This window comes from Anguilla anguilla, chromosome 9 (assembly GCF_013347855.1).
Source record: "Anguilla anguilla isolate fAngAng1 chromosome 9, fAngAng1.pri, whole genome shotgun sequence".
In the NCBI taxonomy this organism is placed as follows: domain Eukaryota; kingdom Metazoa; phylum Chordata; class Actinopteri; order Anguilliformes; family Anguillidae; genus Anguilla; species Anguilla anguilla.
In genome coordinates, this window is record NC_049209.1 from 16,337,012 (window position 1) to 16,360,611 (window position 23,600).

The window sequence follows — 23,600 nt, forward strand, 5'->3', positions numbered from 1 at the left end:
GCTAGCGTGACGACGGCAGTTCTCGTCGTACCGGGTTGGAGCAGCTTGTCCTACTTTATCCCTCGAGCACGGCTGAGGGGCGTTCTCGCACAGCGCTGGAGGGCGGCCGTGAAGCTGACCTGAACACTCTGTTCACTCCACTTCCATGTTCTCTACCTCCACATGACAGGATTAACGAGTTCCTCCTTTCAGAAACAGGTTGGGCAGAGAGAAAAGCCGTGGGGGACTGAATAGGTGCTAGAAAATGGAATACCTTTATTAAAGGTTTCCCTCTAGTGAAGCACATGATGCAGGCACTGTGGCCTCCGGCTTAATCTGAAACAAGGCTTACCTATCGGAGGGGGGGGGGAGAAGCAAAGGCTGCAACAGAAAATGAGCCAAAAGGTGGAGGTTTCGAACTGGTAAAAGGGGGCGTTCTTTATTGTGATCTTTTAGCTCACTGGCTTGAATTTGAGTGTTGCATTTTAAATGGAATTTACATATTCATATTAGGCATCTATAAGTACCACAGGAGATGTTGCTGGATGTCATCTCACCATACCTTCTGAAACGCTACTTCTACACTGAGTGGCAAACAGTTTGTTTATCAACAGATCACAAATATTCAACAAATATATTCAGTGGCTACGTTTGCATGCACACCAATACCCTGATTATTGGGAGTTATCAGTTTAAAGCAATGTTCCAATTATGCACTCATGCGGTTCGGAATAACGTGATTTCTCTAATAACCTGGTTTATATGGATTCTTTTAATAAAGGGCCTAAGGTCTGCGGAACTGATGCAATAACCCACTCATGCAATCTGAAGAGTTTCTTCATCTGTCCAGAAATGATTACTTTTTCTATAACAAACCGGTGCCTGCCCGTGGCAGATGGGTTCCCCCTCTGAGTCCGGTTCTGCTCAAGGTTTCTTCCTGTTATCAGTCAGGGAGTTTTTCCTTGCCACTGTTGCCCTAGGCTTACTCTTTGGGGGCCGGTTCTCTGTAAAGCTGCTTTGTGACAAAGCTCCTTTGTTAAAAGCACTATACAAATAAAAATTGATTGATTGATTGATATTAATAATTGCATTGCCACTACTCACACTGCTCTGAGTACTGCATGTATGCCATGTTGGTTTGAACTGAATTGTATTTATATGGCTGAATTGTATTTATATGGTTCACTGTGTCTTGCAACCTTTCGCATGTGAAAATCCTACATTCTCATGATGTTTTCATCCATCAATAATTTGGTCAAAAATCATTACTGATTTTGAAAATGAGACTATGCTGTTCAGATGACTGTTTATATAATCAAGAGTATTTCCTAATCAGGCCATGATCAGATTATTACCGTGCATGCAAACACGCCCAATGATACAATGGCTCTGATAACAAAGAGCATTCTTATTTATTTTTATTATGAGAGAGACAGCACAAAGTAAACTTTGCTTTGCTTTGATTTATGTGAACCATTAATCTCCGGGGCATATTAAAGTAAGTCCCAGTGTACTTCACTGTAAGTCTATACACCTCTTGGTACAGGGTGTTGCTGCAGGCATACACTATAAAGTACAGTGCTATGACTACAGTTCACAACTCAGCCCAATTCTGGTAAGAGGAACCATAGTCAAATTGCCTCTAGATGTATCTAAGATAGTCACAGCAAAATTAACAGCATATGCACTAATTGATTTGTTCTGTAATTTATTTTTACCAGTGCATATGTCAGAATGAACACTTGCCCTCTGATCACAACAACCAATACATATTGAGACACTATGAATGCACTTTTATTGAATAATCAACCTGCTAAAACACTCAGGTTTATTCTTTCAAACTGTTTTTTAAACAAATTTTAAATGCGGCTGTTGATCGTTTTCAGACTACTACTTTTCTGATGCCGGAGGAATTCATCGTAAAGGAAACATGACAACCCTCACCGTCAACTCGATGTCACACGTCCCCGCTGTCACACTGTTGCGTAAACCATCAGAACGTGCTTGAGGGATGAATCTGGAAAACAATCCTCGCGTCGAAAAGGAGCTATCCTGCACAGGCCTCTGCAAACAAAAGGCCCGATTCAGCCATAGAATTCAACACAAGGGTGTGCATTAAAAACACATACAGCATGCCACCATTCATTTCACCAGGGCAACAATGGAGGCCCACTTCCGCCTCTTTCTTGAGGACTGAGGGAGTGAGGGACACACGTCAGTTCATATTGCAAGGAACGGTCTTTGGCCTGTCCTAGAAATTAGCATTTGAGAACAAGTCTGCCAGATGATGTGGATGGGAAGGGGTATGAGCAGAAATGGTGCTCATGCCATGACCCATCCTGTCCATTAAGACAACATGATAGGTCACATTTTCAGCTAGAACTACAAAAGGCTCCCTGTCAATCATGATGGGGGAGGGGGGGGGGGGGGCTGTGGCTGGTAGGCTTTTTTTCATACCATAGATGGAAGGCTGTGAGAAGGGTACAGAAACCCCCTACTGGCAATTTGAACAACAACATGGCAAAGACACACCAAATGAAAACTACACACTTCACCTTATCTTAAGAGCAGGCCTCAACTCGCCTGCAAAGGACTTCTTCCAGGGCAAAGAGGCTTTTACACTGCGAAGAGAGCAAGAAAGAGAGAATTAACTTTACACCTGATAATATCAGCAAAAATTTCACAGATCCAAAACACATAGTATTAAATTCTTAAATTGGTATTACAATTCCATGTGTAGCAAGGCACAAATTTAAACATCCAGTGTTGTCCTTTTGAATTTGAATGCATCATTTGAAACCAGCGAAATGGAGCTAATGATTGTTGACATTTACATTCTTAAAGACACTTAATGTGCTTCACTGTTGGGCACAGGATACTCTTAAAACTAATGTAACTGACGTAGCCAAAGCAAATCATACGAAATTCCTCCCCAAGGCAGTATATGAGCGAGTGCCTGACTGCCTCGCCAGTGGCTTTAAGCTTCAATAAAAACTAGATGAACGTGCACAGACAAGTTCCCCGATAAGGCTGTCCCTCAAAACATGCGTGTGACGCAAAAATCTTAAATACAGAACGGACATAAGTCCTTCATTCTGATATTTCAACAAACTCTATTTAAACCACGTGTTAAGGTTAAAAAAAAAATTTAAAAACTGAAAATGGGTATATTACAAGACTATATTGAGGAACAAATGAACATGAAATTGAAGCAAATCCCAACACACTGGAATGGGATGGATAACTTAAATATTCCCATACCCTGCTAATAAGACAATGTAAAATGCAATGTTGTGTTAGAAGCTTGACGTACATTAAAACCTGAACTTCATAAGTTTATATTTACGTTAATAAATAATATGACATGCTCCTATCGAAAGCAAATAAATATTAAGCATCTAGGCCTGCTACTTATGATGGAAGATATTGATACGCCGTTGAAACCAAAAACATTACCGCTCGATCTACTATAGTCAATAAAACAGGACCAGGCAAAATCATTTTAACGAAAAGTATAATCCACAACATTTTGCGTAAGGTTAGCATGAAAGAATCAAGAGGCGAAAGATAAATGTAACCAACATGTACGAACCAAAAATAAATAAAACTTTAAAACGTCAGTGAATGCCTCAATATACTGTCCACTTACAAGTTAAAATGGCTATGACAATCTGCATAAACAAAACATTTTGCTTGGTTTAAATTTCACCTGAACATAGTTCGATTTAAATGTCACCTTTTTTAGGTCAGATAGGCTACTTTCCATGGCTGACATGTAAAAGAAGCAATCTTTTAAATGAAGATGCGATTTTTTAAATGAAACGGTGCAAAAATATATGCTGTAGGGAAAACAATTGTTGAAGAGTATGTACAAAACTTTACGCAGGCTATTTCACTGGCTACTATTTTTGCCGACTCAGCATTTGAATTTATACGATGTCCATTCTCTTTTATATATGAAAAAACACTAGCGAAGCGAAGTCAAAATAGCGACTAGGCTATAGATTAACCAGTCTATAGCTTAGTACAACACATAATAATGTAACAAACGGACTACATTTTCTTGACGCTTCAGTCAATGATATTTAAGAATACAAGGAGACAGACAGTGGGAGTAAAAAAAAAAACTGAAAAATAATTCCAGAAAATCCGAACTCACCTCCAGCCCAATCGAAAATGGCGCCGAAACGCGAAAAAAACTTCTTAAATTTCATTGTAAGGTCTGCTGCAAAGGTTTGTGGGAGTACGGGATATGAACGTCCCCTTTGGTAGTGTTTCGTGTAGTTTGTAATATTTTGAAACCCTCCCTCTGTCGTGGAGTCGTGGCGCGTTTTAATACAAGAACATCAGGTCCCGTCTCCGCGCCTTTGTCAGTCTTGCAGAAAGCGCTTGAAAACTTTACATATATTGTAACTAAGTGACTGAACGACATATTATCTATGAAGGTGAAAGTTGCATGCAGCATATTCGTCTACCATAGCAAGTGTGAGGCTACGACAGTTTAATATTGAAAAGGGGAACAAAAACTGCTTTCCCCTGTAATTTCAACATAAAATAAAAATGTTTTATATTTTTCAGATATGTAAATCTTAAAAGCTGGAAGCAGAGCAGAATTGTAAAGATGATAGTATTATTTACCAAGCATTGGCACTGTATCTTACTGTATTTTACTTTTCTGAAATTGAAGTTGTGGAAAATATAGTTTCAGGTCTTACCAAACACTGCCCCCCCCCCCCCCCCCCCCCCCCCTCTCTCTCTCTCTCTCTCTCTCTCTCTCTCTCTCTCTCACACACACACACACAGGAGCCAATCTAACTGTGGGTAGTGAACTGTGGGTGAGTCACTTCACAGTAACAGTGATATGGAGAAATTTTCAGCATAATGCCAGGATCACAGATAACACCATAACCAGTAAAGCACAAACAGATGCAACTGATTGCAACACGTGAACAGTGTTTCACTTCCTGTTAATTCTTAAAATTGAAAGGAAGCTTTCAAACATACAAGTTTTTCAGGTTAAATATCCAAAGATATGAAAAAACAACTTCAAGATGATTATTAAGCAGTGTTCTCTACAATCATATTTTCATTCTCATTTCAACATAAATAATGCTACAGCTTTGTAAATTTGTGTTATTTTCAGCTTTCTTTGTAGGAGTTGTTTAATTTGTATGAATTGTACTGTTTCTGCCTGGATGCTGTGTTCCTGCACCTTCCTCCTATTCAACTGAGAGAAGAATTGACTCCATTGACCAGTGTTCAAAACTGTTTACAGTTGACCTGACCGACTACCAAATGGGGAAGCACATTTTGGTTCAATCTAAACTTCATTGGAACTGTACAAATCTTTTCCTGTTTAAAATTTATATAAGATAAATACAAAGAATTAAGTATTTTAGGGGACAGTTTATAGTTGCCTCACTTTTTTAAAAACAAACCTATGCTCTCACTGATACTTAGTACATTGTACTATGTGATACTTCAGGCTCATCTGGAGTAGCTGATACTGCAGTATGCTTTGGGAGGTTTCATGTGGAAAGTTAAACAACTGCTTGCATTGAACATGACAAATTAAGTTTGACTAAGCGGCCATTTCTTTTTCAGCAGAATGAGTAGCTGCAAATTTATGCTGTGTTATCTTGACAAACAGAGGCAGGCAGAGTCAGACATGGTCTGCCCAAGCTCTGGGCCCGTGGCAGTGTTAACAGTTTTATCTAGAGGGCTTTTGTTTGTTGTTGTTGTTGTTGTTATTGAGGGGTGCTTGAGTCATTCCATTTCCTTCCTCTTGTCTGGGCCTGTGTGCTTATCATGGGGCCCAGCTCTCAACTTATGGTTTTACAAGGCCTTGTCTATTATTTTAGCCTTCTTTATAGTTCATTTGCTGTTCTACTCTCACATATATTCCTCCAGATTGCACATCATTATTGTAGATTAATCAGGCTAGACCTTCACTTTCAAAGACTTGCACTACATAATATTATACAAATATCATACAAGACAGATGCTGGTGCAATAAAAATACTACCCCCTCACAGGCCTGTGCTTCACTCACTTGCCTGCATTGCCTTCTCACAGAATGCAGTGCTTTCCCCACACATCTGCAGTATACTGTATCTATACCTACATCTAAGCTTGTTTGTGTGTTGTTCTACTGTGAGACATTATGTTTGTTTTTTTTTCAATTTATTGAGTCTCTGCTACTACTTTCCTTCTACTCACATATCTAATCACTTCAGTAGCTAAACTTTTACTGTACTGCTTAATCCCATCAGACTGTTGTGTTTTTCTAAATAAATGAGCACAATCTCTCCTACAATGATACTGACATCAGCTTGTTGGCATATAATTGGATCCTGAAAGTTGCATGTGAAACAAAACGGTTGTGGGGAGTGTGGATTGATGCCAGTCATATACATATAAGTTTTACGGCACAGTATTTCAATGTTTGTTCAGTTTCCAATGTTCAGGAAAAGCACAACTTACGCTGATTACTTTAACTTACCTGGTGCTGGGCCAACCTACTTGAATGTGTGGAGTTGGTCCACCTGCTTATGACTTGAGCATGTTTGTGGAAACCCTGAGCTCATTTCAGATAGAGCTGATCCATTGCTGAGGCATGTGGAAATGGGCCTCTCTGCATTACTCATCCTGACTAGTGTTGCACTGCCACAAGCCGCACTCCTGGACCTACCCTTTATTCATCTGTTCATGTACCAGATCAAATTTTTCTCTTGAAGTTTTAGGAGCATGCTACAAGCTCTAAGTAAAACATAAACTGATGATGATGTATTAAACAGTTAAGCTTGACGAGCAATAATATTACTGAACAGTGCTCATAAAGAAAGAAAAGTCATGAGTGTGCACTCAAGTATGTACTGCCTCTTTATGCTGATCATGCACCAATCTGGTTCAAATAAGTGAACGAAGCCAGAAACTGATGGCAAGTGTAGTAAGCAAGTGTCATCTTACAAATACTTAAGAATCTGGCTGGATGAAATGCTTACTTTTAAAACACACATTATCATCAATCTCATGAAAAAACTGAAGATCAAATTAGGTTTTTCTGAGAATCAGAGAATGTATTATGTGTAATATTCTGTGTGTGTGGTTTTGGATTGTATTTTATGTAATAATATCTGCTTGTTGCTTCTCTTGGTCAGGGCTCCCTTGTAAAAGTGATAGACATCTCAGTGGGACTCACTTGATTAAATAAAGGAAAAATAAATAAATAAATATAAACAGAAACACAAGGTAAAATGTATTAAATATCGATTTTTATACTGATCCATCAAGAACCGCTTTGATGCTATATTAGAGGTAGTAAATAGTGGCAGTCAGGAAATAAGGTGACAGTTCACCCTGTATTCTATGCACAGCTGCTTAATTCTTTGACCTTTTCCCTCTATGTATACTCCCATAATGCAATGCTTCAAGCAGATCCTGCACTTATCACAGTACTTCCAAAATATATACCAAGCAGTGTGCCTTTGTCATCATGTGTCACGTGAGCAGGGAGAATCCAGTAGAAACAGCAGTGTGCTGACCCAGTGACAGCATTCTTTGATTCTGCTCAGGGGCAGAAAAAGTAGCCACATTACAAGCTTGTGTTTGATATAAGGCCTCAGGAAAGCTCTGAATAATTGATGTCCCTCCACCTGTTGTCCTGTTGTTTGCCTGTCTGTGTGTTGGTAGTGAAATCTGAACAAAACAGGGCTATATATCATGGATATCCCAGAGTTAAAAGTCAAGGTACTGGATCTAGATAAAAACAAATTATTTGATAAATTACTGGGAGGATTTTACATTTGAATTCAAAAGGTACAAATAATTGCAAAGCATAAACAAATGCAGGGTTTGAATACTACCCTACTACCCTGATATGCCTATGGTTATAATGGGTAACAAAGGGACTTATGCCAAAGGGACAAAGGGACTTTTATCTTTAAGATCAGCTTTGGCAAAAAAAAAAAAGTTCCCATATAAATATATTTTTAAAAAACATGGTTTAAGGTTTTATGCTAGCAGACATAAGATGTAAATGCCATTGTTGTGTGAGCAATCATCATCTTGGCTTACCCCTCTGTAGAATACAGCAAACAGAATTTATTAATTTGTCATACTAACCACCTTGCCTTTCAGACTTGAAATGTTAATAATTAGTTTTTGTTTACAATGCCCCCTTCCTGATTTCCTCCATTATTGCATATTTGTCACTCTGAATGGGTTTTGATCTTTAGACAAAATGTAATATTTGACAAAGGGAACCTGAATAAACACAAAACACATTTTTACAATTATTACTTCAATTATTTCATTAAAAAAATAAGGTACCAACACCCAGACCACCCTTGTGAAACAGTAATTGCCCACTTTTTTATTCAATTAGCCAATTAACCAAAATTAATTAATAATTTTATTCAGCTGGTTAAACACAACCAGGTTTGATTGCAGCCAGCCATGCTGAATCTAAACCTTACTCATATTGAAACTTACAGTCCCATCAAAGTGAAGTAGTCACTACAAACTTTCTACAATTTCAGTTTCAAATTTATTGAAATATATCAGTCGGGAAAAGGTTACAAAGCCATTTCTAAGGCTCTGGGTGTCCACTGAATCACAGTGACCCATTATCTCTAAATGGATCTCTAGCCTTAACTATGGTCAGTGTTCATGACTCCACAATAATGAAGAGACTGGGCAAAAATTGGATTCATGGGAGAGTGGCAAGGCGGAAGCATCTGCTAACCACGAGAAACATGAATGATCATCTTACATTTGCAAAAAAAAGCACCTGGATGATCCTGAAGCCTTTTGGGACTATGTTCTATAGACAGATGAGTCAAAGGTGTAACCTTTTGAATGGCACAGGTCCCATTATTTCCAGCATAAAACAAATGCAGGATTTCACAAAAAGAACATCATAACAACAGTCAAACAAAGTGGGAGTGTGATTGTGTGGGGGTGCTTTGCTGCCTCAGGACCTGGCCAACTTGTCATTATTGAAGGAACCATGCCCTGTACCAGAAAATTCAAAACGATAATGTCCGGTCATCTGTCCATAAGCTGAAGCTGAAGTGTATTTGGGTTATGCAGCAAGACAAGATCCAAGATCCAAAACACAAAAGCAAGGCCACATCTGAACTGCTGAAAAGAAACAATATTTAAGTTTTGGAGTAGCCTAGCCAAAGTCCTTTTTTTCAGTAAAGCCCCATGTCTGCGTGGTTTCATTATAACTTGCACCTACAAGTGTATTGCAGAGTGAGTGTGCCATAAAAAAGTGTGTGCAATGCATCCAAGTAACGGAATGTCCTCATAAATTAAACAGAGGGATTCCAGATTTCCATTATGAGTATTTGCGAGGGGAAGCCCACAGCTCTGCAGTCTCTCTCTCCTGTTATTTGCCCAGTATCACAGTCACCTGACCTGGATACTTTCCCAGTCGACTCACTGCACCACTCGTGTCTCTCATTAGAGACAGAGACAGAGAAAGGAGACACTGTCCACTGACAGACAGGGGCCTTGCACATTGCTGGATGGCATGTGATGCAGACAAAACACATTAGCAGTACAGGGGGAGCGGCAGTATAGCATTGAGGGGGAGCAGGGAATGGGCCTTATAAAATGAATGAGGAATCAATACCAGCAATGCAGAAGTATGGGATATACAAGACAGTGTTTTAAACTGTTTTCAGAACCATCTGTGTTCTCAAATGAAAACAGTCTCAGAAATGACTTAGTAACACGAGCAGTTACCAGCCAGGTACAACTCCATAATGATTTCCATAATGATTTCTTCAGCGCTACTTTTAGTATTAGTTGTAATGACATTCTCACTTGGCATATAATTTGCCTTTGTGGAAGAACATTACCAATGATTATGACTAGTCCAATAAAGGCTCTATTGTCATCTAAATTAAAGTGTTCATTACTTCATAATAAAGAAGGTTCAGTCCAAAATGTCAGTCTTATTCTATTTGAATTCAGAACTGTGATATGACATTCAAATTTTCCATGTTCCATTGTCCTGTTTGTGGGATTGCAATACATATTTCCAGCACAACGCTCCAACCAATGGAAATTACAAATATTAAATAAGGAAAAACATTCAGACAGCATTACCAGCAAACTGGCAAATAAAATTCTCCAGCCCGATAATGATCTTTATTCTGGGTCTTTTGTGCTGCTTGTCAGTCTACACACACACACACACATACACACGCACGCATACATACAGAACTTACACAGTCACTTGGCCCCACCACACACAAATACACAGACAGGCACACATGTACACGCACGCACACACGCACGCACGCATGCACGCACGCACATATATATAATGAGCAAAGACATTTTTTTCTTGATTTGGCTTTGTGGTGCAGTGGGTAGCACGGTCATCTCACAACAAGAAGGCCGGGGGTTTGAATCTCGGTTTGGGGCCTTTCTGTGTGGAGTTTGAATGTTCTCCCTGTGTGGGTTTCTTCCGGGTACTCTGGTCTCCTCCCGCAGTCCAAAGACTGAAAAGTCAGCAAAGAATGCAGGTAGGCTAATTGGAGACTCTAAATTGCCCATAGAGTTGAGTGTGCAAGTGAATGGTGTATGTGCTCTGTGATAAATTGGCGGCCTGTCCAGGGTGCATTCCTGCCTCTCATCCAATGCATGCTGGGATAGGCTCCAGCACCCCCCGTGACCCTGCTCAGGATAAGCGGGTATAGATGATGGATGGATGGAATAAAATCATTCACAAGTGCAGAATCACAGCTAGAAGTAGGCCCTCCATTTCAGCGCACCATTATGTTTGGGACAAATTTCACAGGTGTTTCTAATTAGTTGGTGTGTTCAATTGCTTCCTTAGTAAACTCTGATCGATTTATTCATATTTTTCAGCTTCATGATGGTCTGGTCTACTGACATTGACACTTCTTTGGTCCAAATGAAAATGCCACTCCTGGAATCAACTCTAGACCTTTTTTTTAAGCTTTCTTGTGCATGAACTAGTAATACAACAGCACACAGCTGGCCAAAAAACATCTGAACAGCAAATTGTCCAATTACTTTTGGTCCCCTAAAATGGGGAACTATGTATAAAAAGGGCTATAATTCCGACATAGTTTAACCTTCAAATGAAAGCTGACAGTCAGTATTTTAACCTCATATTCATTGTTTCATTTCAAATCCAGTGTGGGAGATTACAGAGCCAAAAAAAACAACTAAATTGTGTCACTGTCCAAACACTTACAGACTGCACTGTAGCAGTTCGGAGTTTCTCAGAAAAAGATATAGCTCAGCTCTGGCTCTTAAAATGGGGAGGCCTGGAAAGTTATGCTAGGGTATTTAAATGAACCTAATCTTTCACAAGAGAACAATTTAAATAAATTTCACAGTGCCATGGCCTAGCTTAAGGATTGGGAATCCAAATGTGACCCAGAACCAGCTTTGTGGACAACTAAATTGTGCAATGGTAAATCATGAGCAACAACCATAAAATTAAACAATAGCCTACCTAGATATATTGACACTGTGATTTAAATAAAAGGCTTGGATTTTAAAAAATACAGTGGTGGAAATATTTTATCCTTAAAGTTATTCTTAAATTCATTCGTGTATGGAAGCAAAACGAGCATGAATGTGTTAACAAGAATAATATGTAACCATATACCATTTAAGGCATGTCTTTAATAATCTCAGCTGTGAGAGGCTATGCTTATTTTGTACTGGACCACAACTGGCCCACAGGCCACCCGTTTCCATATAGCTCACCCTTTGGTACTATAGATGTGTATTTTTGATGTCCAGCCTGCCATTAAATTTGACATGTGGAGGGAGGCGCATTTCCACACAACATGCCACACAGTGGGGTTTTTTTTCACTGACTGAGCACTAGTAACCTATAGTATTTGGTATTTAGCTAGACTGCAGTTATTTAGTGGAAACTTGAGGTCTTGGCTGACTTACCTTCACCCTATCCTGGCAGGACAAAGCCAACTGCGGCCCACCACTACAAATTCTTATTTATACTCAGACAATAACCTTTATTAGATTTGGACGAGCAATGCCTAGTCTATAATGGAAATGGTAAGCACATTCACCGACTGAGCCACTTGGAAGCCTCTGATATACCTATGATGATATAATGTTTTTGCTCTGATATGCAGAATATACATTCCCTACTGTAGCCTACAAATTGTTCTCCAGTTGTGAGGTGTATGTTAAAAAGCCACTTAAAAACAGCAGAATACGTTAGCTGGACAGTAAGAGGAGTAAGGGGATTTTTTTGTTAATTTTCTAAAATATTTGGGGTTAATATCTACTGAGAACTTAGCAACATGAAGGTGCAATACACATCTTCGACTTTAAAAATCTACAAGAAATGGCAGTGATCTAGAGACACTGACCATAATTTAAATGCATTTATGAAACAGGCGAAACTTTTGTAATCACATAGTGCCCTCTTCTGGTAAAAAAAATACATCACCATCTTTTAACTCTTCCTCACACAGGTTTAGTAAGAGCCAATGTGAATTAAAGCACTTTGATGTGAGTCATTGATAAAAATGATTTTAGCATACATTACAAATATATTGGTCGCCAGATTTCCAGTTAACTAACTGGTACGCACGTTTTTGTCTGCAAGCCAATCAAGTGCCTAATTTAGTAGTTAGTGAAAACGAAAGGCTGTGTCAGCGATTTAACATAATATACAAGTTCACAGGAAAGGTTGCAACTCGTATATTCGTTTTACATACATTAGTTTCCAGTGTTTAGACAAAAAACTTGCATTAAACAAAAAGTCATAGTGTGAGAGATAGCCTACATTGTTAAGTTTGGCAGTTTAATAATATCAACTGCAGGCGAGGAATTGTAACCGGAACATTTAGGCTACTTCAGGAAATGGGATACAGTCTCGGTTCCCATTGGCTACTCATCTGCCTATCAAATCGGCTTGCCGGCGAGTGGGGGCGTATTTATTGGGCTATGATGTGATCAATCGTTAGGCAGGCAAAGAAGGGGCGGGAGTTTGGTTGAGACGGACTTGTGCGGCAACAAGAGGCAGTGGTAAACAGACTCCTGGAATGGGAGCTCTAAAAAAATAATTCATTTTATTTAATTTAAATTGTGCTTTAAATCAGAAGTTTGATAGGAGGCAGATGAAACTTTCGAATGAGTAGGTTCATAATATTTTGGATGAATAATCTAAATCTCACTAAATCGATTTTTATATAGCTAATCTGCTAGCTGCAGGATCTAGCCAGCTAGCTAGCTAGTTACTTTAGCTAGCTAGCTGGCAAAATGGCTTAAATCTTGCTTGTGTGCTAGCTAGCATATGTAGCTGGCTAGCTGTAACCGTTTATGTAGCCATACCGACCTAGTGTGCTGGTTATGTTTTTTCTTCTTTGCATAAATGAATCAAGTGAAGTGTTTTGAATGCTATACTTAAGGCCTTAACGTGGAAAACTGCTAAGCATTTACGTTAACGTTGGCTAGCTGGCTTGCGACTTGGTTGTATAATTTGATTATTAAGAGAGGGAGCGGAAAACTGCAAAAACTTTGCGCTGGCGTCTAGTGCTTTTCCTCAGAGTTCAATAATTAAATTGGCTATTGACTAGCTAACGTTGGCTACTTTCGATGGGGGTGCGTGGGCCATCCCCCTTCAGGAGAAGTGTCGAGCATTGTTTGAGAATACCGTACAGTAAAGCCCGGTCGGGTTAGCTTGACAAAAATCGATAGTTAACGTTAGCGAGCAAGTAGTCTCGTGGTAATAGTTAATGCTATATTACTAATGTTAGGCTTTGTTTTGTTCAGTTAAACGCTAACGTTACTGGGCAGCTATTATATTTATCTTAAGTAGACATTGTTGATTTCTATCGGTAAAAAACAACGTGCGAACATGCACGTTTTTCTTTAGTACGCAATTATCAGCTTACTCGTTAACAAATGATGCCTGATATTTAACCGAGAAGTAGCGCTAGCCAACAAGAGATTTGAAAGTAGGTATTGGTTTTCATCAGTTACGGCTATAGCTACATACCCTTTGCTAATTGGCTAAAACTAATAGCGAACAATTTAGCAAGTCTAAGACGCGGCGCAGTGCTAGCGGCTGATTGGGGGAGTTGCACATGTGAGGACGGCGACATCAGTAATTGCTGAACACCACCGGAGTCATGGCCCAGGAAAAGATGGAACTGGACCTTGACATATCTTCACTGACCCAAGGCGATGGCCAGTTAAGACGATCAAACAGCGCTCCGATGATAAACGGTTTGAGGTAACTTAAGGGGTTGTCTTGGTATTCTTTCGAAATGAGTGACTTTTGTGTGACACCTGTAGAGGTAGACGGCAGACGTACTCGGGGCTCTGTTTTTGACTGTGGAAAGAGACAGCACGAGCCAATTGCTTCAATTTATTTAACTTTGGAACTTTTGAATCGTCACTATTAATGGTTAATGGTTGCTGTTGGTGTTGGCCATCCTTGCATGTACTGGTCCTCGGACAGTAATTCAATCTCTCTCTGACGTGGGGAGTTTTGAACGGTGTTAAACATGCTATAGTAACCGGAGTTTTCAGGGCCACCAGTCTCTAAAGTACAGGCTGATTTGGTAGTATAAAACTCCAACATATAGCTAGTAGATCTTTGGCTATAGTGGACTTTTTGCGCAGTAAAGATTGTGTTCTTGTGTTTTTTGCAACTGCGAATACTTATCTGAATTGTTAAGCCAAAGGCATCGACAAAACTGAGAACTGTGGGTCTGGAGTGTGCCGTTAGTCCTTAATCTGCTGTCCTGTTAAACTTTTAAATCCGCTAATCAATGATGCTGTCTGTTCTGTCCAGTGATAACTCTCCGGTATTCCAGCGGGATGTTCTTCGGAGCCGCAGAAACAGCACCACCGTTGTGAACCGCTCCACCCTGGTATGAAACCAACTTACTTTATTTTAGTTTTACCGGTTCCTTTGTGTATTAGAGTACAGTCCCTCCCTGATATTCCACTGACTGAATTAAATGGCTTACTTGCTGTTCTTTTGTTATGAGGTGCTGCACCAGCGATTCAGTGGTACCTAGAGATCTACCATTCCGTAGATTTTTATTTCAACCTTAGTTTGGTGCACCAGACTCAACTAATTTTGTTGAATGAGTTGTACTTTGCTGGGTTTGCAGAGAAAACCTACAGGATGGTAAATCTCCAGGAACAGAGTTGGGAACCACTGTACTACAGTTTGCCAGAAGCTTAGTTTTGGTATTCTGACAGTTTTGTTTTTGGTGAGTGAAGTCCTGTAATGCTGATAACGTGTGGTGACAGTGAAGAAGTGACGTGAAGAATGTGACATTAAGATTATATTGAATCCTCACTGCATAAAGTCCTGCGAGACAATAGAACTGGCTTGAAAATAAGCCTAATGATATCAAAAATGTATGGTAAAGGTCTCCTTTGGATTTCATCAATTTTTATGCATCACTGCAGGTCTCCCACATTTTTCCCCATAGAGAGAAAAGGCTTTTGTCACTCAAAATTTAGTAAAGCGGTTTTGTGAGTTGGCCGCAGTAGTCATCCACATCTTCCTTTTTTCCATGAGTTCAACAGTGCTGTTTCGTGTAATTCTGAACTTCTCTCTCTCTGCTTGTCTGTTTTTTTTTTTTTTTCCTCTTCTCCCTTGAAAGATGGTCCCCTCTTCTCCCATCCGAGCCAGCACCAGACTTCACCAGATCAAGCAGGTGAGCTGGCTGACGCTTGTACACACAGACATTTCACAGCTGTCCTACATGGATCACCAGGGAGATGCATGCCTGCAATACTGTTACTGTTTCTTTGTACTTTTGATTTGTTCACCATGCACTTGTACAGTATGAGGTTCTATGCTACAAATAACCTAAATCACCTCTGTGAGTCATGAAACTACCCTAAACTTACAAATGTGGTTAATAATGAGTGTAGCTGGAATAAAATTCCATCAAGGTCACTATGATGGCATTTTCTCAGAAATGGTTGATGAAACCAGTTTGAGTCAGCACAACCCCCCCCCCCCCCCCCCCCCCACATGCATTAAAAAAATGTTTAAAGGTTGCATTAAGGAGCACCAGTCAGCCTCACCACCCTCTGAAAAGCTGGTGTCTGGGCAGAGTTCAGCGAATAAGGCTGAGAGTTTCGCTTTGGAGAGCCAATAGGAGAGTTATGTACTTGAATGCTACGGGGAGTGAGCAAGCTGCTTGGAATGCGCCTCGGTGTAACGGCAGCGCCTTGCTGTGTTGTGGTACAGGAGGAGGGCGTGGACGTGATGAACAGAGAGACGGCCCACGAGCGGTGAGTGACGCGGCCTCCACGGGCGTCGCAATCTCAGGAATGCCAAGCGCGGACCGGGTGGTGCCCTGCCCGGCCAATATAGTTTGTTAAAACACAGGGCAAGTCTTTACTGCAGATTATTTTTTCGGCCTTATGGGTGAAGGAAGGCTTGCTTGCAGTGCTTTGTTTTTATTGGGACAGTGTTCTGGGAGGTATTTCACAAAGCAGGAATACTGAGATGGCTGCACAACTGTGCTCAGTAAAACCCGGAACGGCTTTTTTTTTTTTTTTTTTTTTAAACCTCAGTCCATGTTCCAGATTTGGGAGGGTTCTGGGTTTTACTCAATACGGTTATCCAGCTAACTCGGTAATCCTGCTTTGTGAAACAGGACTCTGTTTACTCTGGAAATTTGTGCACTGTCCTGGCGTGACCGTCAGTGGAAGCCACCTAAACTCTGTTTGCGTTTAGTTTTTATCAGGTCTCGGTCATCTGTTCTTATCTTTGACTGCTCAAGCCAAGTGTTTATTATTTGAAATCTAAACAGTTTGGTGAGTTCATCAAACACCAGTATTAATTAAAAGTGTTTGCTTTGGAAAAACTAAGCCAAAGTTAAAGACAAATGTCAATGGCTGCACTTATTGACCTGGCCCATTTCTTTCTAGCATACAGTTCATGAAATGTCAAAAAACTAGAACTAGAGTTCTCTGATATGAATATGTCCTTCAAAAACAAAGCCTGAAGTTATTTCGAATGAGCTCTTTGTTATGTATTAGACTAAATCCTTGTGGATTTCCCATAACTCACATAGGCTGCATAACTTAAGCACAAACACAGCAAACGTACCCATTCCACACGGCTGTATAAAATTCTTTCAGATCAAAACCTGAGATGCAAAGGGCTCATTGTAAATGCATTCAGGCTTAGCGCCTGTCAGTCACAGATCCGAACAGTGTTTCTTCGTTGTTTGAGTTGTGTATTATTAGGAGTGGTTTCACAGGTGTTCATCCCAACAGCAGCAAAGACTTTTTTTCTTTTCTTTTGTTTCCCCCACCAGTCAGCACTCTTATTTCCTTCCGTCAAGTGCTTTTGATAGTTAATGGAAGGTGGGTTGGACCTGAGCAGGCAAATAATGAGGTGTGCTCAATCTATTGTTTGTGCAGTACTGACCTTCTGGTGAGGCTTTGCTGGAAGTGTAAAGTGAAGCTAGTCATTGCCGAGCCGGTTTCACCCAACCCCACTCCCTCCCCCGCTTCTCCTTCTCTCAGGGAAGTGCAGGCAGCCATGCAAATGAGCCAGACGTGGGAGGAGAGTCTCAGTTTGGTAAGAAGAGATCTGCTTTGTCAATGGAAGAGATTAATAAAAGTACATGGGAAAACGGCTGGCATGAAAATCTGGGATTTGTATTCCGGCGTATCATGGATGGACGTATCATGCTTCGGCTATGTGTTATATTGACTTGTAATATTTCATGGGTTCCTTGGTACACTCAGCTCTTGAATTCTCTTTGTAAATGTTTCAGAAAATTCCTGAGTGAGTAAACGTGCCTTGATGAAGTGCAGTCTTCATACATGATGTAGATGCAGTAGTTCCTTCTGTCTTTGCATGTTGCGGCCCTTGGGCCGAAATTCCATCTCTCTCTCTGCTGTGGGGAGTGTGGAAGTGTTCTTAACATGCTATAGTAACTGGAGTTATCAGGGCCACCAGTCTCTAAAGTACAGGCTGAGTCGGTAGTATAAAACTCCAACACCGTTCCTAACGGCGAATGTGTAGAAATTGGAATCTCAAGCGCGTCGGTGAACGCACATCGTTCCTCCGTGACCGCCCGCTCTAACCGCCTCCTCTCCTCAGAGCGACAACGACTTCGACAAATCATCGTCATCGTCCCCGAAACGGATCGACTTTGTGCCCGTGTCCCCGGCACCGTCCCCCACGCGGGGCATTGGGAAGAAGGTGAGCGCTTTCAGGCACAGTGCTGGTTTGTCGACGCCCTGCTCCACATTCAGGGTCAGTCCCCTTTCATATAACTGCAATCCATGTCCATACCCTTGAGCAGTTTAGTGGTGGCATCGTTAGCATAGCCATAATAGATGGCAGTTTCAATGCTGCTGTCGTACCCTGGGCCTGGGCGTGCTATAGTAAAGTATAGTATAGTCGGTGAAGTAAAATGGATGTTTAGATTAACCTGAAGTATGCGCCATTAATCGGCACCTTATCAAAGTGTGGGCACGTGCTTTCTTGGACATGGTACCTGTAATAACGTGTATTCCTTTTCTTCCCCATTCCCCCTCATCTCAAAGCAATGCTTCTCGCCATCTCTGCAAATTCTGGTGAGCAGCAACGGCCTCAATCCCAGCCCCATCCCCAGTCCCACACGCCGCTTCAAGTGAGTAGCTCTGCCGACTTGTGTGTGTGTGTCTCTTCCCTATGCATGCGCTTGTGCTGCTACTGAGCAGTGTTCTGAAACATCTTATTTTTCAGGAAGCATTGTTTGAGTAAAAGATATGTATTGAAATTGTTTGAGGGAGAATGATTGACTTGATTCTCTTCTCCTAAATATGAAAATGCACCAGTTTGAGTCTTGAGGACACTGTTCTCTTCTACTGTTCAATATTCATGAATGCAAAACAAAAGTATGCATGTGTTGTTGTGGCTTAATGAACTCTTTAAATGCAATGGTAAGCTGTGGTTGTGCCAGGTCTTCTAAAGGAGGTGTCGATGCTGTGAGCTTTTAGTTTTTCCTCACACGGTCCTCCTCTCTCTCCTGCACGGTAACTCCAGCAGCAGGAGGAGTCAGAGCCCCATCAACTGCATCAGGCCCAGCATACTGGGGCCCATCAAGAGGAAAGGTGAGTCAGGCCGGCCCTCCCTCCAGTCCCCACAGCAGGGGTGTGAGAGCGTACGGCCAGGGAGAGGGGAGATCTGCTGCCCTGCGGAACGTTCCAGAAGTTTGCATTTCGTTTAGGCGCACGGCTGTTGCAGCTGCTAGTGGGTCAGAGCGGGTTAAGGGGTACGTTTATGTAAACGGTGGCGCGATTGGCTGAGCGTTGGGGAAGAAGCCGCAGCTGAAGGCACACTGAAACGTGCCGGTGACCGGAGTGTGTTTTAAAGCCCCCGTGTTACTGTGTGAAACAGCCCAGGACGCCGGAGAGATGGAGACTGAGAGCCAGCCCAAGAGGCTCTTCCAGGGCACCACCACCATGCTGTCATCAGAGACGTCCCTGCTGCCTGACCTCAGCTCCTGGTGCGTCCCTCTCCTGCTTCTCATTGTAATCTGCCAATCGAACAACATTGAGTTCTAACCAGCCGTGTGTGAAATGGTCATGGGGGAACCAATCCTTGCTGTTGCGTGTTAAATTGGCCTCCTAGTCACATGACTTTCCGTTTAGAATCGTAAAGATAAAATTGAGGAAGGACTGCCCGCCAGGGACTGATGTACATTAGTTATCACGTGGCTAGCTTATTCCGCTCCAGCTTTTGTTTACATTCTCCACGTTCTTGAATCGGCAAATGCAGTTTTGCCCAGTGTTTGCAGCTTAAACAGCCAATGACATTTCAGTTCTTGTTTTATACTGGCAGACTAGCCATGTAATGTTTACTTCTCGCAGTAAAGTCAACAGGAATGTTTCTGAATTACGGTCAGTATTACTGTCAGTTACTCATGAATTGCACTGTTGCAATATTTGCTTAATGCCATGGTCATCTCAAATCATCAATGTGTTTCCATGGGTCCTTGACAATCTTAAAAAAAAAAAAAAAACCCCCCCCCAATGCTAAAAATGGACAACTTGGGATTGGGAAAGTACTTTTATTTTGCACAGGGTACTTGGAATGTGCTTGATTTTCCTATTTCATTTTTATTAATTACATTTTTTTTTTTTTTTAAGCAATTGATGTAAGTCCAAACTCTGGAATTCTGTAACATCAGTGTTACTGTACAGTGTACTGTAAAACCTTAGTTGAATAAGTGTGGATAAAGCTGTTTTGATTTGCTGAATGTGTCAACATGTAACTCTCTGCTTTTTTGTAATGTTATTTGAGAACACTACCCTTAGAAAAGAATTCTACAGAGACTACATTTCCCAGATGCCTTGTAGCAGAGTTGTTTCTCACGCGCCCCTCTTTCGTGTCTGTCAGCTTATCGTCGGATCTGCTGGACGGGAGCCTAAGCAGCGTGGGGTCCTCCGCCGGCTCTCCCGCCAAGATGGACGGGGTCTCCTCCTCCCCCAGCACCTCCCCCTTCACCCCGCTGCAGGACCTGTCGCCCAAGTGAGGCGAGGACGAGGCCTCCGCTCCATCTCCCGCTCCCTCCTGGAGCTTTTCTTGTTGTTTTTGGAGAATCTGTGTTTAAAAACAAAACGAAAAAAAAACAACTGATGCGATGCGCTATTTATGGGAGAATTGCTAGAACCCCCCCCCCCCCCCCCTTGCGCAAAGGGTGTCCGTGCGACTTTGTGCATGTTGTGCGTGGTTATGTGCGTGTCGTGTGAGCGTGTGCGAACGGGGTCGAGGACGAGCCGCTGTGGCGCACGCTGCTCCTCGCGAGTGCACTTCACTAACCCGCGGGAGAGCGCCGCCGTGGATCAGAGCGGTGGTCGCAGAGGACGTTAGCGCCAGCTGCTATATATAGAACGACTACAAGGTGCTAATGCCCGTCCCCGTCCAGTGAGCAGAGCTTCAGTTTCCCCCCCAGCAGTTCCACACTGTCACAGACCAAGCTCTTCTCCTAAAAAAACAAAAACAAAAAAACCAGATTAAACGGCATTGAGGGGGAGCTTTCTCTTGCTCGAACATGCTAAAAGCGATGTTTCTCACGTAGAGACTACTTTCGTGCAATGCCGAGTCTTGGGTTCAGCGTTTCTCGCTGCTTGATTGGCAGGCCGGTTTAAAGTCCGTATAACGGAAGGTTGGGTTCAGAGCTTACCGGATGCAGTAGTGCACGCGAGTGTTTGATGCGTTCCATGTAACATATCAGATTGAATTTTTGAACAGGATCCTGCTTTAAGGAATTGATTTTAGGATGGAATGACATGCCTTCACAAGGCATTCCAGCTATTGAGTATACAAAGATGAAAAGTCAGAACTACATTTATGTGAATATAGTTTTTAACTTATTTGATCTTACTTGTATGGTTTGTAAGTATGTATATATGATCGATTATTAGCTCTGAAGTGAATGCAGGCTCAGGGGATTGGCATTTTGTTTATAGAGGTGAATGGGAAAATTGCTTGAAATTCGAAGCACCATTCTAAAAGTCTGTCGTGTCTGAATGGGGAATTTCTATGGGAACGTTCATCTCGAAGTCTGAGGTCCGGGATGTGACTCACAGGCAAGTTTGTGTGCCCTAGTAAGGGCATTTCATCTGATATGTATGTTACTGTGGTGATTTGGTGCTGGGACACTTCCCTGTCCTTTTCAGCTGTAACATCAGTCCTTTAGTGAGGAGGGTTGAAGGGAAAATGGCTGCTTTTCACTTGTGGTCAGTGAGGTTAAACCAAGGCTGGTCACCGATCGTGCTAACGCACCCACTACTGTTGGACAACAAGTGGCCTTCGAACGTCGCACCCTGTCTGTGATTCAGAACCTCCATTCTAGACATGTATTTTTTTTAGACCGTAGTAAAGAAAAAGACAAAAGACCGATCTCCTTCATGGAATAACAAGCCAGGAAGCCCCGCCTCCCTTCATCAGCATCTCCATGAAGCCACCTGTGAGAACTGACCCCAAACATTCAGGCTGCTAATGCTTTGGTGATGAGACTGAAATGGAGCTTGGTTTGTCCTTTTCAGTGGCTCAGCTTCTTTTTTTTTTTTTTTTTTTCTCCCCCCTTTTTTTTGGGTACCTGCACTGTAAACAATACAATGGACAAGCTGACTGAACAGTAATTTTCAAGTGTGGGGGGAAAGAACTTATTTGTGTGATGCTTCTTTCTTGGAAGTCTAAGGGGAATGCTTGTTTTTTTTCTTTCTACATTTTGTGTGGTTGTTGTAAGGAGTTGCTTTAATTCACAATGCAAAATGGGCCTTGTTTCAGGTCAGTCCTGCTGGTTAGATGTAAATCTGAGATTTAAGATGAGACTTTCTCTCTCCACATTTAAGCATTGCTTCTGATTGTTTCACACTGGGGGAAAATGCTGTTTTCTACTGAATCAACAATGCCTTGTGCCATTCAATGAAATATATACAAGAAAACAACTGTAATTGTGTAAAAAGTCAGTGTTAATTTGGTTATAGCAATTCTTTTTGTTTTTGAAATTGTTTTATAAGTCTGTAAAACATTTCCTTAAGTAGACATTGCTAGATTTTTTCCCCCTGAACTGAAGGCATGTGGTATATTGAAATGTCAGACAACCTGCAAGCTTTCTTGTGTGTGTTGGAAAGTAAAGAATTCTGTTAAAACCATTTATGATGCAAATGTGTGTTTTTGTTTGCGATGAGCTTTGTTCTGCTTTAGTTTGTCATGTGGATTTTTGTTTGTGTTCATAAACGATAAACATTGTTTGGATTCCCACTTTGTGTTCTCCCTTCCCCCTTCTGACACTGAAATGGTGGAGTTGAACTGTTAGTCATTTTTATACTGTCGGTGTCCATGTATTCATATCACAGGGAATACATTGTGTTTGAGTGCATCTGTCATGTCCTTTTGATGTGGCACCACACTCCCAGATATTCGAACACCTTATCACAGTTTTGTGCATTGGTGTGTTTATGCATAATATGTGATGAGCAAACACTGATTTTTTTGTAATTCCAGAGTATATTTGAGTTAGTGGGAGACCGGTTTCATGAGTGAGCTTTCATTTCCTTTCCATGGATGGAATGAGTTGATCATTTCACACCAGTCAACTAACTGCTCAACTCGGCACTTGCCATCAATCACGAAATTAGAAAATTTTTTGATTCTGGCTTTAATGGAGTCTCTTGCGATTGCCCCATTTGTGCTTAAATGATTCTTTGTTCTCCCATCCCTGCCTTAAAACAGTCTTATTCAGAGTGATTTCTCTAAGTGAAACGTACAGGTTTAAATTAAGGAATGGTGCTGATGCTAAGTCATCAAGGTCACAACAGATGGTAGTAGTCACTATGTAGTCGAAGTTGGAGGCTGTAGTAGGTGTGAGCGAAATGGAGAATGTAGTAGTATTTGGAAGGATATGCATTGGAGGAGTATAGTTCTACATTTAGCATAGGTAGTACTGGTAAATTTCAGTATTTGGTGAGTCAGTGTAAAGTTTACATAGGTGTGTTTTCAGTCTGAGGCGGAAGATGGCAGTGACTCTGCGGTCCTGATTGTAGTGGGGAGCTCATTCCACCATTGAAAATACCATTCCTTTGCACACGGTCTACTGTCT

At 41.4% G+C, this 23,600-nt stretch overlaps 1 protein-coding gene, 1 long non-coding RNA gene and 2 other non-coding genes across 5 annotated transcripts; 3 read left to right on the forward strand and 1 right to left on the reverse strand.

Moving 5' to 3' along the window:
• Nucleotides 1-1,372: 1,372 nt before the first annotated feature.
• Nucleotides 1,373-4,460, reverse strand: LOC118235636. Its single transcript, XR_004766891.1, has 3 exons — nucleotides 4,139-4,460; nucleotides 2,535-2,600; nucleotides 1,373-2,043 (listed from the first exon to the last, which is right to left on the reverse strand). It is a non-coding gene; the product is annotated as an uncharacterized LOC118235636 (long non-coding RNA).
• Nucleotides 4,461-12,986: 8,526 nt separating this feature from the next.
• LOC118235698 (protein FAM122A-like) lies at nucleotides 12,987-22,750 on the forward strand. 2 transcript variants are annotated; one of them, XM_035433329.1, is made up of 10 exons: nucleotides 12,987-14,245; nucleotides 14,810-14,888; nucleotides 15,636-15,689; nucleotides 16,232-16,275; nucleotides 17,521-17,575; nucleotides 18,104-18,205; nucleotides 18,553-18,638; nucleotides 19,034-19,101; nucleotides 19,388-19,496; nucleotides 20,390-22,750. In XM_035433329.1, the coding sequence occupies exons 1-10, from the start codon at nucleotides 14,142-14,144 to the stop codon at nucleotides 20,523-20,525; spliced, it is 837 nt and encodes a 278-aa protein (XP_035289220.1). In that variant the 5' UTR covers nucleotides 12,987-14,141; the 3' UTR covers nucleotides 20,526-22,750. The 2 variants fall into 2 exon arrangements, with proteins under 2 accessions (XP_035289220.1, XP_035289221.1); XM_035433330.1 differs by having other exon boundaries at nucleotides 19,037-19,101.
• Nucleotides 14,450-14,598, forward strand: LOC118236823. The gene has a single exon (XR_004767105.1). It is a non-coding gene; the product is annotated as a small nucleolar RNA U109 (small nucleolar RNA).
• LOC118236822 lies at nucleotides 17,854-18,004 on the forward strand. The gene has a single exon (XR_004767104.1). It is a non-coding gene; the product is annotated as a small nucleolar RNA U109 (small nucleolar RNA).
• Nucleotides 22,751-23,600: the final 850 nt, after the last annotated feature.